The sequence below is a fragment of the Leptonychotes weddellii genome, chromosome 12 (assembly GCF_054177405.1).
Source record: "Leptonychotes weddellii isolate Sample4059 chromosome 12, ASM5417740v2, whole genome shotgun sequence".
NCBI classification, from domain to species: Eukaryota; Metazoa; Chordata; class Mammalia; order Carnivora; family Phocidae; genus Leptonychotes; species Leptonychotes weddellii.
Window position 1 is genome coordinate 41904957 of NC_138380.1, and position 14088 is coordinate 41919044.

Here is a 14088-nt window from a genome sequence, read left to right on the forward strand (position 1 = left end):
GGTAACAGGAGCCGGTCAACCTGAAACCTCCAAGCTCCCGGCCCTCGGCTGAGAGTTTCCACCCCTTCTTCCTTGGCCCAGCCTGGATGCAGAGGCATCTCATCCAGTCAGCCGGAAGGGGATCAGGTTATTATAAAGGCCTGTCGTCTACATGCATGTGACAGCTTCTTAGCTCAGAACAAGCCACCATCTCCAGACTCGCTCATTTGTCCAGTGCCCCAACGGTGCCAAGCACCATGCTAGGGTTGGTTTAAAAAGGGAGTAAAAGGTAATTATATGCTGAATAAATCACGCTCTGTTCTAGGAGCTTGAATTCATTCTTGAGTTCATTCTCTAAAATGTATTTTGCTTAACTATTACACAAGTTCCATATAAATATATTCTCACAATTAAGGGTTCAAAGAATATAGAAGAAGACAATAGGAAATAAAAACCCAAAACAACCTCAAGTGCCTCGTCTTCGCCTAATCCCAGTTTCTATCCCAGAGTCACCAGTACTCGAAGCTTGCTGTTTATCCCTCCAGACTTTTTTTTTTTTCCTGGCATTTACTTATATGTGTGTGTATATGCATCTATGTGGTTTGGTTGGTTTAGCCAAGTTTTAAATCCACATTCCCAGGCATTCCAGAACTTTTCCTGTGGGTCAGGTATTCTGAATGGTGTCCCTCGTGGGGGGACACCATTGCAGTACAAGGCTTTTCTGTCCTGCCTCTGTCACGGACCGGGAATTAAAGAGCCACGTCCCAAAGCCCTCCAGACAATCCAGGCTGCTGTGTTCCTTACAGAGCAGCATGAAAAGCAGAACGACTCATCTCCGATCATTTACGATAGTGTAAGTTGATAATACCCTGTGTTCAACAAAACTATTTAGGAATTCTATGTGACAGATTATGAAGTGGCCGTTTGAATGTTTACAAAACAAAATAATTTGGGGTGATGTCTGAAACTTAGGAGAAAAAAGCAGGCTAGAAATTGTATAAATAGGATGACCTCAAATACTTAAAAAAATGGAAATAATATATTGAATGGATTCCTCCTGGATTTATTGTTTGGTTTTTTTTTTTAAGTCTCTTAAAAATACTTTGTACAATGAACATGCAAGTCATCTTAAGAATCTGTTATGGTAAGATATAGCTTTTAAAATGAACTAGCACATAGAAGGGTCTCTACAACTTATAAAACATTAATCCAGTGGACACTGAAATTTTCATTAAAATGCTTTTTTGGGCAAATGACATAGGGAGTGCTAGATTTTTAGCCAGTTTATTAACTAAGTTAAAAGTAGAAAGACATGGGGGAGCCTGGGTGGCTCAACTGGTTAAGCGTCTGCCTTCAGCTCAGGTCATGATCTCAGGGTCCTGGGATCGAGCCCCGCATCGGGCTCCCTGCTCGGCGGGAAGCCTGCTTCTCCCTCTGCCCCTCCCACCCTTGTGCTCTCTCTCTCTCTTTTTCTCTCTCTCTCAAAAATAAATAAAAATCTTGGGCGCCTGGGTGGCTCAGTCGGTTAAGCGTCTGCCTTCGGCTCAGGTCATGATCCCAAGGTCCTGGGATCGAGCCCCGCATCGGGCTCCCTGCTCGGCGGGAAGCCTGCTTCTCCCTGTGCCCCTCACCCCACTCGTGCTCTCTCTCTCTGTCTGTCAAATAAAATCTTTTTTTAAAAAAAGTAAAAAGACACTGATATACAGCCCCTGACTTAATGCCATGCCACAGTATGGCCTTGAAATTACTTCTTAGATGTAAGAAACTCCAGTCTACTACAGAAAGGCCTTCCTCTAGGCCAGGGTTTCTTAACTTGGCTCTATTGACATTGTGGGCTAGCTGACTCTTGGTTGTGGGGCTGGCCGTGTGCTGCAGGCTGTGGGATAGCAACCCTGTTCTCTAGCCACCGGATGCCAGGAGGACCTCCCCCAGCCCCCAGAGCATCTGTAACAACAAAAAACTGTCTCCAGACATGGCTGGGGACGGGGGTGCGCAAAATCCTCCCTTTGGAGAACCACTGGGCAATAAGACATGTTTCTCTGTAGGAAAGTGGTGCCTGCTAGTTTTCATAAATACAACTGGAAACAACAGCAGAGCTGACGGAGAATCAATTTCTTCATAAAACAGTAAAACAGGAGGGAAAACTTCGCATCTTACTATAAAAGAAATTTCACTGCTGCTAGAAGTGGGTGGCCAGGGGTTAGGGTTACTCAGAGTGCTTCTTTTTTTTTTTTTTTTTAAGATTTTATTTATTTATTTGACAGAGAGCACAAGCAGGGGCAGTGGGCAAGGAAGAGGGAGAAGCAGGCTCTCTGCTGAGCAGGGAGCCTGACGCGGAACTTGATCCCAGGACCCTGAGATTGTGACCTGAGTTGAAGGCACACGCTTAACCAGTTGAGCCCCCCAGGCGTCCCCTTTTAATACAAATACTGCCTTAGGGGATTTTTGTCCCCCCAGCAATGAGATGTCACTAGAATCAGTAGAATTCAAAAAAGAGAGCTCTTCTGCTGAAACAGTCCTTTACACGGGCTATGTTTCCGGAGAAGAGTGTTTCAGGTTCACTAAAACACTGGTTTTCAAACTTTTGGCCAACACCAACCTGTACTACGAAATACCGTTTACCTCCCGACCCGCTCCCACGCGCCTAGGACCCTCAGAGCAGCCCTAGTGACCCCAGCTGCGGCCTCTGGCACACGGATGGCCCCGCTGCCCAGGTGCTGAACTGAGCAGCCGGATATGAAAGCCTTCTCTGAACCGCGGGGCTTAGAGAAGAAGGTCTGTGCTGGGACTGAAGGAGCAGAGGCTTGAGGGCCAAGCCGGCTTCCAACTTTATTTTTTGTCATTTGTAAATCAAGCCAGCCCGTGCCTTTATCCAGGCACAGAGATGCTTTCATGTCAGAGGAAAAAACAAATCCATTCTGTAGCCGACCACCAGGAGGACAGACACTGCAGGACGAGGAGGAGGACCGGAGAGGATTCACAGACGTGGCTGGCCATTCAAGCCGGGTCTCTCTGAAAGCCTCCCACAACTCCTGCCAGCCTTGCAGTGCGACTCCTGTGGGCTGGGGACGTGGGTTAGCACAAACTGAACTCCTAGGGGAAGCAGATCTTTTTAAAATCTAAATTCAATTAGCCAACATACAGTACATCATTAGTTTCCGAAGCAGTGTTCAGGAACTCATCAGTTGCATGCAACACCCAGTGCTCATCACAGCACGTGCCCTCCTTAATGCCCATCACCTGGTTACCCCATCCCCAACCCCTCTCCCTTCTGAAACCCTCAGTTTGTTTCCCGGAGTCCAGAGTCCCTCACGGTTTGTCTCCCTCTCTGCTTTCTTCCCATATAGTTCTCCCTCCCTTCCCCTATGATCCTCTGTGCTATGTCTTATATTCCACATATGAGTGAAACCATATGATAGTTGACTTTCTCTGACTGACTTATTTCACTGAGCATAATACCCTCCCGAGCCCCCATTCTGCCACCAGCTGTGACCAGGGGCGGCCACCCTATTTCTGCCCCGGTTTCTTCAGCTGTATATGAAGGAGTTGGGCGGGACGACCTCAAAGAGCCCTTCCGTTCTAACACGGGGAACGTCTCACAGTCCCTAACCAAAGGAAATGACAGGTTTCACTGGAACTTATAATTCTGGTATCTGTCAGATCTAGACCTTAGAAAGTACATATGTGGCCTTTCCTCTCCTTCCCCACTGTCATGTCATAGTTGAGGTTGGTATGAGCCTCGCTCGCCACTCCTTCTTTCCTGGACCACATCCTGCTTGTAGAGAACTTAGTGGGGTCACCCTGCATACCATGGGGCCACACTTCCCCTCCACACGTGCTCAGACCAGGTGTTGGCCAATCAGAGTCTCTCTCCCAACAGTTAGGAATTTTTAGAATTTTAAAATTAGTTTTAATGATTATTAGAAGTAATATATATTTGCTATAGAAAACTTGAACAAAATGGTGAAGCATAAGGAAAATAAAAATCACCCAGCATTCTACCATTGAGCCCTAACCATTCTGAACACCTTAGCATACGTGCTTCTAGCCTCTTTTCTATTTGGTCAACTTCTCCTTTTCCCTCTCTATCCATTCACAAAATCATTTCTTTATTTAAATTAAATTTCTGTTCTATTTTATGTACTTTTAGTGTACTGGGTGTTTTTGCTTTTACTTCTCAGAGTTGTGTTCACATTTTCTCATGTCGCTGAATATTCAACAACACTATTTTAATGGATGCATAACAATCTATCTGGTGGCTCTGCCTTAATTTATTTAACCCCTTATTAATGCCTTAATTTATTTAATTGTTGGGGATTTGTGCTATTTTCACATTTTTTATTCTGTAAATGGTTTAGCAATGTATATATGTACGGACATTCTTATCAATTTTTAGAGAAAGAGAGAGAGAGAGAGCACATGCGCGTGCACGAGCTGGGGGGCGGGCAGAGGAAGAGGGAGAGAGATAATCCCAAGCAGGCTCCACACCCAGCGCATGACCTGAGCCAAAATCAAGAACCAGACGCTCAACAGACTGAGCCACCCAGACACCCCGACATTCTTGTCTATTAATTCAACAAGTATTTATCGAGTGACTGCGTGCCTGGCCCCATTCTGGGAGCTGGAGATAGACCAGTGAGTGAAAACTGATGTCATCCCTTCCCTTCTGGGCCTTACACTGTACTGGGGAAACAGACAAGACACAGGCAAATATATAGTATGTCAGGAGGTGATAAATGCTTTGAAGAAAGTGAGAAAGCAGAAAGAAGAGAACAAAAGTGATGGGGCAGGAAGGGCTACTATTAAATAAAGAGCAGTCAGAGAAGAACTCTCTGATAAAGTGCCATTAGATCAAAGACCCAAAGGACGCAGGGCGTGAGTCTCACAGACATCTGGGGAAAGTGTCCCATAGAAGGAATAACAAGTGCAAAGAGCCCAGAGGTGGGAGCGTGTTTGGAATGGTCTACAAGCTGTACGTGGTCTGTTGGAGCAAAATGAGGTTTTGTAGAGAGTGGGGCTGGGTGTGTGAGCACTTCAGGTAGGTCTTATGAGCCATGGTGGGGATTTCTAACTGACACACAGTGAGACGGGAACTCAGTGGAGGATTTGGAACAGAGGGTGGTCTGACTGGTCTTGGGCTTTAGACAAATCATGCGGCCTGTAGTATGGGGCAGGGAAGCCTGTCAGCAGGTTCCTGCAGCCTCCAGATGAGAAATGACAGTGGTTTCAGCCAGGCTGAGAGTAGCAGAGGAGGTGAGAGAGAGCAGACTGGGGACACATTTCACAGGAGGAGCCCCAAGATTTTTCTGGTAACTTGGATGTGGGAGCAGAAGAGAAAGAAGCCAAAGATGACTCCAAAGTGTTGGGTGTAACAAAAAATGGAGGAGCGGTGAGCACAAAGTGGAAGGAGGAGGAGAGAGAGGGCTGTCAGAAAAGCTAAGTGAAGAAGTGCTTCATGGGAGGGAGTGATGGATTCTAGCTAACACCTCTGACCGCTGGCTTTGGCAACATGGAGGTCCCCTGGCAGCCTTGCTAAGGGCTCTTTCCATGGCGTGGTGGGGGGAAAATGTCTGAGAGGACAGGAAGAGAGGAAGTAGACACGGCACTGTCTGTGACAGGAGCAGAGAAATGGCCGAGGGGCCAGGGTAGGTCAAGGGAGATGATTTACAGACATGACAACACTTTTGCCGGCTCAGAGGAATAAAGGAATAATCTAGAAGGACAGGAATAACGGTAAGAGAGTGGGATGCTGGAAGACAGCTTATGAAGAAGAACGGCTAAGGTAAGTACAGGGCAGAGGTCCTTCCTGCCCTGCTGCCCTCCACAAAGGCAGAGATAAATGCTTGGCCACTGGCAGGGTCTACGGATTCTCTCGGTCTTGGGATAGCTCATCCTTTGATTTCATGACATGAACCATCCGGTACTGTTAAAGTGACTGCAGCACTTGCTGGAGAAGTTTCTTTGCTAGTGGAAACAATGGTGGCTAGTTTTGCCATAAGTGTAAAGTAACTATTTTAAAATAGGAATTGGACTACAACAAGCTATCACTGCACACCTATTAGGATGGTTACTATCAAAAAACCAGAGAACAGGGGTGCCTGGGTGGCTCAGTTGGTTAAGCGTCTGCCCTCGGCTCAGGTCATGATCCCAGGGTCCTGGGATCGAGCCCTGCATCAGGCTCCCTGCTCCGCGGGAAGCCTGCTTCTCCCTCTCCCACTCCCCCTGCTTGTGTTCCCTCTCTTGCTGTGTCTTTCTCTGTCAAATAAATAAATAAAATCTTTAAAAACAAAACAAAAAACAGAGAACAAGAAGTGTTAGTGATGATGTGGAGAAACCCTTGTGTGCTGCTGATGGGAATGTCAAACAGTGGGAGTGCAAAATGGAAAACAGTATGGTGGTTCCTCAAATAACTAGAAATCAAATTACCGTATGATCCAGCAATTCCATGTCTGGGTATATACCCAACAGAACTGAAAGCAGGGACTCAAAGAGATACTTGCACACCCATGTTCATAGCAGCCTTAGTCACCATAGCCAATGGTGGAAGCAAGCCAGCTGTCCACTGATGGACAAACGGATAGGCACAATGTCATACATACATACAAGGGAATACTACGCAGCCCTAGAAAGGAAGGAAATTCTGACAGATGCTACAAAGTGGATAACCTTGAGGACATTAGGCTAAATGAAAGACAGCCAGTCCCCAAAAGTCAAATACTATATGATTCCACTTATATGAGGTACCAAGAGTAGTCAAACTCTTAGAGCCAGGAAGTAGAATGGTGGTTGCTATTTCACGGGTTTAATGGGTACAGAGCTTCAGTTCTGCAGGATGAAAGGAGTTCTGGAGACGGGCTGCACAACAGTGTGAATGTACTTAACACTACTGAGCTGTACACTTAAACATGGTTAAGATGGAAAATTTCACGTTATGCATTTTTAAACCACAATTAAAACTCTATTTTTAAAGGAGTTGGGATGTAAACAGATTTCTAACCAGCCACTTTCCCACTGAACTGACTGTGATCAGGATCAGGTTTCGCTGGGAACACCAGACTGAAATGTTAAGTTTGGGTGTCTGTCTCTCCTCCCTTTCTCCCCCAAAAGGTGAATTTCTTGAGGCTGTGTCAGGGCATCATTTATCTAAATTTCTCCAGTGGGTAAGGGCCTCAGTAAGTATCTGTCAATATGATGATAACTTCACTCTTTCTATCATCACTATGTTAATAAGTATTTGCAACCTATGCAATTATTCCCAAAGATTCCTCCTGATAGGGTGTTTTTTTTCCTACTTTATTGCAGCACAATGCACAATGCACATAACATAAAATCTACCACCAGTAACCTTGAATACATTCACAGTGTTGTGTAGCTATCACCTCTGTCTAATTTCAGAACATATTCATCACCGCAAAAAGCAACCCATACCCATTAGGAGCCACTCCTCATTCTTTACACCCCCAGCCCCTGGCAACTGCTAAATCTTCTTTCTGTCTCTAAGGATTTGCCTGTTTTGGCTACGTCATGTAAATGGAATCATACGACAGGTGGCCTTTTGTGTCTGCATTCTGTCACACATCATGATGTTTCCAAGGTTCATCCACGTTGTAGCACGTGTCCGTACTTCATTCCCTTTTCTTGTCAAAGAATATTCCATCGCATGGCTATACATTTTGTTTATCCATTCATCAGTGGATGGACACTGGATGTTTCTACCTTTCAGCTACTGTGTTTATGCATGAGCTCTTTTTGAACCCCCATTTTCAATTCTTCTGAGTGTATACCCAGGAGCGGAATTGCTGGATCCTATGGTAATTCTACAATTGACTTATTGAGGAACCTAACGCATTTTTAAAACATTAAAAAAATTAGGTAAAATCATCCTATCAAAGAAAGAAAACAGCTAGTACGTGCAGGGTGGAGACAGTGAAGAGAAGAAGTGGAAAAGCCACGCATTAGAGTGTTTGTGCTGTGTGTGTGTGAGGAGCAGAGAGAGAAAGCGAGCAAGTGGGAAGAGACAAAGGCAGAACTGCGACAAGACAGCGTGAGAACACACTCATCCGACAGAACCAGACCATGAAGATCTCCAGTCTCGGGGAACCAGGTCAATGGGGGGCAGGAGGAAAACTGTAAGAAGAAATGTAATCAGACAGGCATGAACTGTATCAGCCTCACACTAATAGAATTACCAAGGTTCTACCCTACGGCTCACAGGGACGGCAGGAACATGCTAATGTAACTGTGCTCGGAAGCCACAGGAGGATTTTATGCCCTCCAATGCCGCATCAATCTAAAACCACATTTTAGTTTTGAAATCGCAAATACCCTTTCTGGTCTGTAGGATGTCAGTTCACTTAGCAGGTTTTCTTTTTCTTTTATTTTTTTAAAGATTTTTTAAATTTACTTGACAGAGAGAGACACAGCGAGAGAGAAAGAGCACAAGCAGGGGGAGTGGGAGAGGGAGAAGCAGGCTTCCCGCCGAGCAGGGACCCCGACGTGGGGCTCGATCCCAGGAGCCTGGGATCATGGCCTGAGCCGAAGGCAGACGCTTAACGACCGAGCCACCCAGGCGCCCCTTCTTTTCTTTTCTTTAAACTGTATCTTCCCGAGCATCAGATTATTTTTGTGTGTGTGGACACTGATTTGACTATTTCTCTGAGATGAGAGGAATAGAGCACAGACTGTCAGCTGTGCTCTCCTGGTGAGCTGTGCGAGGCATGGCCTCTCTTACGTTCTCAGGGAGGAGACTGGGCACCATGGGCTCAAAATGCAGCGAACTTTAGAATTTACTGAGTCTGAAGGTTGAAGGACTGCATAGCACACTACTGAGACAGAAGTGAGATTTTGAAGAATCTGCTTTTCTGGAACGGTTTAGTGTTGAGATCAGCAAAATATGGCCAGCAGACCAAATCCAGCCAGCACCTGTTTTTTGTAAACAAAGTTTTATTGGAAGACAGCCATGCCCATTCATTTATGTATTGTCTATGGCTCCTTTCCAGTCAAAACAGCACAACTGAGCAGTTGTGACCGAGACCATATGGCCCGCAGAGCCTCAAATATGTCCTTTCTGGCCCTATAGAGAAAATGTTTGCTGACCTCTGATTTAGGGCAGGAGTCAGTAACTGAAAAGCCTCCAGGGACCAGGTGTCACATTCACCTGTTACAGTCTGGGTATAACAGAGAACGGTGGGATTTGTGGCATGAACGTGGCCAATTAACAAACACCTGCTTAGGGAAAGGAAATGAGCCTCGCAGGAGTGCTGTCAAGACTGACGCTATCTTTGGCCCTCCATCTCATGCTGCTCCTCTCTCCTTCCTCTCTCTCAGTTCAGAGCAGTGGTCTTTACATATTATTTAAAAAGCACACAGGGTCACTTCTCTCTAAATGTGCAACCCCACAGGCCAGCAGAAAAAGACCTGCCCAGGCTGATTCCAAGAGGACCTGTGAGCTGAGCAGGGAGAAGGCTCAAGCTCCCTGGTCTGCCTGCAGGAAGCTGAACCCTGGAGGAGGGACTTCGCCAAAGTCCCTCTGAAGGGAAAGGGTCAAAGAGCCCAGTTCATGTTCTTGGGCTATCCCAGGACACGGACGATTTTCCATGCTAGTGCACAGATGTCTGGGATTGGGGGCCTGACTCCTGTTGTTGGGTGGGAAACACCCTTACTCCATGTTGTTGCCTCTGTCCCTGCTTACCAGCTACTGACCAACTGGATTGCTTCAGCGCTGGACCAGAACTGCCTCACGTGAACTAATAGGCAGCTTTGCTGGGTGGTTAACAACCTTGCTTTTCTTTGCTTCCTGTTTTCCTAAAGTACTTGCCTCCTGCCCTTTTGGCCCTGAAGGATACGCCCGCCTCTTCTTCCACTCTTAGGGGGCTAAGTAGGTAAGCAGAGTGAAGGCTTCTACTTGGAGGCTGGCCACATGATGAAATGGGAGAAGTCAGGCTCTCAGCAGCCTGAGATTTTCAGACTTGGCTGGACACTAGAATCAACTGGCAGCTTTCAAAAATACTGCCACGTGGGTCCCTCTCTGCATATTTTGATTTAGTGGGTCTCGGTGCACCCTGCCCTTTGGGATTTTTAAAAGCTCTGTTGGTCATTCTAATGTGTATTCAAGGTTGAGAACCACTGAAGGACATTCTCCACTTCACAGTCTGCCAGGGTTCGGAACTGGGGTTTTTCAGATTCTTCTCTGGTTATTAATACAAAGCTCCTGTATCCCATTTTGCTGTTGTCCTGGGGTGGTTAGCTCCCTTGTCAAAAGCCCTAGGAGGGGAGGGATAAGTGGTAAATCAAGGCACTCAAATCCAAAGCCAAACAATTAACTCTGGAGTTCTGTAAGAAGCTTCTAAATGAATCCTTGGGGCCAGGACAAGTAAGTGTTCAGACACTTCCAGAAGTATGAACAGCACTGTATTCTCCCAGTAGTACAGTGAAATCATGACATCATCTTCTAGGCAGCCTGTAGCCAATCAATGCACACTACACACTTAATTCTGGAGGGTCAGGGAAAACCAAGAGGCTTCCCAAGGTGGTACTTACTTCTGGGGATCTTGCTGGGGTAAATCTTCTGGCATGGTTTATATTCATCTGGAGGAGGAAAGTCTTCCACAGTATGAAATGTGAATTTAGATTCAAAGTCATCTGCACACGTGGAAAATAGCAAAATTACTCTGGTTATTGTGATGACCCAAGTTTTGAAAATTTCCAGGAGCACCCAGGTTTGCCTGCCCAGTTTTAATGGCTGGGCTATTTCCCCTTAAGATACCCCCATCTACCTCTCAATTTGTACTGCTTAGCTCAGACAAGGGGAATCAGGAAACGTGAACTCAACAGACTCTCCCTATCACCGCCCCCCCCCCCACCTTGCTTTGACCAACATCTTAGGGAAACTTCTGAAGGGAGAAGTGCCACGAGCTATCCAGGGTCCAGAGTCAGAGGTGGGGAATGTGACAGCAATAAGGGACCAGCAGAGTCTCTGTAGCCTGAAGCTAGTCCTGAGCCCCTGGGGAGGGCTTTGTTTGGGAGGGGTGAGCAGATGAAAAGTCCTCAGCTTGGCTGGTGGGAAGGAGCATGGCTTATGTCCAGTGGGGGACCTGGGCTCCCCAAAGCAAACAGGATTTTCCCTGTGCTCCTGATTGCAAGAGGAGACTTGCGGCCTCTTTATGAGCTGAGTCCCTGCTTTGGGTCTGACCCCAGAGAACTTTTCTTCCTATCCCTGTATTTTTGCCCTAACCGTCCCTCTGTCTGGTGGGCCTTCTATTCATCCTTTCACCTTTTCCAGACCACTCTATTCTTTCTATTGTAATCCAATATGCATGGACTTCTCCATGGGGACAGAGACACACACACACATACACAGTTTGAATGTTGATTTTCTTCCGTCTTTCTCATCACAATCAGAAAGTTAGGGAATGAGTCCTGGAACCTTCCAGAAAGCCTCAAGAGAATCCTTATTTAACACAACTTGTAGGATGTTTTGCCCTAGAGTGAGCTTCCTGTTCTTGTAAAGCACGCACCCTGAAATGGTGGGCTGGCATACTCCCTCCAAGGGCCAGGGGAAACCACTCCCTTACCGGCAGCCAGCACAGCACAAGGTGGGCTCACTTACCACTGATATACAGGCTTCCGTTCCGCAGCTGACCCCCAGGCTGCTGTGTCGGGGTCCAGGCTGGGGCCTGCTGGCTTCTGCTTGAAAGCTCCGTGGTGGGTGATCTCGCAGGGGGTGCTGGGGGTGGATTTAGCTTCCCCCCACTGGTCCCTTATAGAAAAGATGCCAGTGTATTCAGATACAGGAACGGGGACAGCAGATGCTATAACCTCCTGGGAGAGGTGAGGTACTGAGGTCTCTGGATGTCATAGGATCTGGTGGATAAAAGGGCTGCCTCTGGGGCTAAGCTGCTTGGGACTGAATTCCAGCTCTCCTGCCGAGATAATGACAACCTCTTTGTGCCTCTGTTTCCTCGTCTGTAAAACAGTACACACACCTCCTAGGGGTGTTGAGAGGGCTGAATGAGTAAAGTGAAGTGGCACGCGGTAGGGTTCAGTCAATGTGAGCTGCTGTGACAATATGAGTGATGACGGCAACCTTCAGGATCAGAAGGCACAGCTCAAAGAGGGGAACCTCTGCAGAGTCAGCAGAAAGGGAAGGGCTGTCTGTAGGTGAGGCGCAGAGGGAGGCGAGGCGAACAAGCTGTGGGGCTTGCTCCCGTCCCCGGGGTTCTGCTTACCCGGGTTCCCTGCATTGCAGACCCTCTCTTCTCCCTCCAGTCAGCCTAAATCCACCCCACCCACCACAAAATGTCCACCATTACAACCTCTTTCTGGCCTCCCCCCCCCGAATCTAAGGCACTGTTTTTCTCACCACCCCGTGAACGCTTCAGAATCACAGGCGGCTCACTGGGACGAACGCTGGCCCTTATGGCCACCAGTCCATTGAAAAGAGAATGCCTCGAACCTTATCTCCTGTGACCAGGAGCCTTAAGAATATCCTTGCCCTTTGTACCAGGAATTCCTTCTGAGGAACCTGTCCTTTCAAAATATCCAAAAGGTGGATGACAATTGCTACAAAAGTGTTTCCTGAAATATTAGTCACAATAACAAAAAATAGAATCAATTTAATACTAGTAATCTGGTAAATGCCGATGATCCTATTAATATGCTTATGAGTAAACTTTAACAACTCGACAAAACTGCTTATAATGTAATATTAAATTAAAACAACATAGAAAATTGTATATTCAAAAATAGTAGTAACTTTATAAATCTGTAGATATTTTTGAAAAAAAATGAAATACCCCCAAATATGACAGCTTTTATTTCTGGGTGATGTTATTGTAGGTGATGTCAATTTCTTTCTATTTGCTCTACAGTGAGCTTGTGCTATTTTTAATTTGAGGAAATACATTTAGGAAACCTTCTGCATGAAAAGATTTTCTTAAAGACCAAGGAATATGTGTGCATGTGAGTGTGGATGTGTGTTGGGGTGTGTGTGTGTGGATGTGGTGTTTATGGGCACGTGTGGATGTGTGGGCGTGGATATGTGTGTATGGCCGTATACTTTCCATTTGGAAGGACACCAGAGATGAACGAAGCTTCCCTGTAGTGTGGAAATCAGTTACGGGCATGCATGCTCAATCCAAAATCCTCTCTGCTAGGTATGTGAAGGAATTATTCTTAATATTTGGCTCGAAATACAGACCCTTAGTTTTCTTGAGTCAGCACGAGAACGTGCCAGAAAGAAGACAGAAGGCTGCTGCAATCTGCCGAGGGCCAGTGCAGACTGTGGCTGGGAGCCAGGCTGTAGTAACTCAGGCAAAAAGTACACCAGACACCTGGTTCTGGAAACAAACTGCACCCACAGCCCCCTCCACTGCAGACAGGAGATTCGGGTGTATGAATGATGAGAGTCAGAATAAATAACCCTTCTCTAGAGCTCAGTGCTGCTAGGCCCTGCTCCAGCAATCACAAGAGGTGGGAAATATTGCTGTCCCCATTTTACAGATGAGGAGAAGGAAGCACAGAGAGGCTAAGTGATTGCCTAGGGTCACACAGCTAGTAATTGCAAGGTGATCAAAGCCAGAATGCCTGGCCTGTGGTCTGCATGATCTTGGACAAGTCTTTCAGCCTCCCTGCGCCTTGGTTTCCTGTCTCTAACACGAATACAACATCAAGTCCCACACAAGTTTTACTGGGCTCCATGAGGGGCACTGATAGCTCTGTTCTAAAACAAAATCCAAGAGTTCAGACATCTCAAGGGGTTCCCAGTGGCTCTGCTCTAGGAGCAGGCCTCTGGCTGTGTCCCTAGCACCTTCATAATTACTGGCGAGGGTTCAGTGATCCTCGGATGCGGCCACCCTGGACCAGAAGACTGGTGCTTACCTGGGCCTCGGCCGGGCCTCTTCTTCTGCAGGAATGGCTGGGATCCTGGAGGGGCTGGTGGCACCAGCAAGGCCTGCACGCTGGACTTGGGTGACTGGGCCTGGAGGCTGGGAGACTTGGGGGGCAGCAGGAGTGGGGCTTCGCTGTTGTTGTTGTTAGCTCCTGGCAAAGGAGGCATGGGCACAGAGGACCTCGGGGTACAGGAAGCATAAAGAGGGGGTGGGGGTGGCG

General features: G+C 46.9%; 1 protein-coding gene across 2 annotated transcripts in view; it reads right to left on the minus strand.

Annotated features, from left to right (window-relative positions):
- WIPF3 (WAS/WASL interacting protein family member 3) overlaps positions 1–14082 on the minus strand; it is a 30250-nt gene extending 16168 nt beyond the window's left edge. For both annotated transcript variants that reach the window (XM_081800349.1, XM_081800350.1), the window contains exons 1-3: positions 13858–14082; positions 11588–11737; positions 10519–10620 (exon numbers count right to left, since the gene is read on the minus strand). In XM_081800349.1, coding sequence (XP_081656475.1) covers positions 10519–10620; positions 11588–11737; positions 13858–14035 — 430 coding nt within the window. In that variant the 5' untranslated portion in view covers positions 14036–14082. The remainder of the gene's footprint in view (positions 1–10518; positions 10621–11587; positions 11738–13857) is intronic.
- Between the last annotated feature and the right edge of the window lie 6 nt (positions 14083–14088).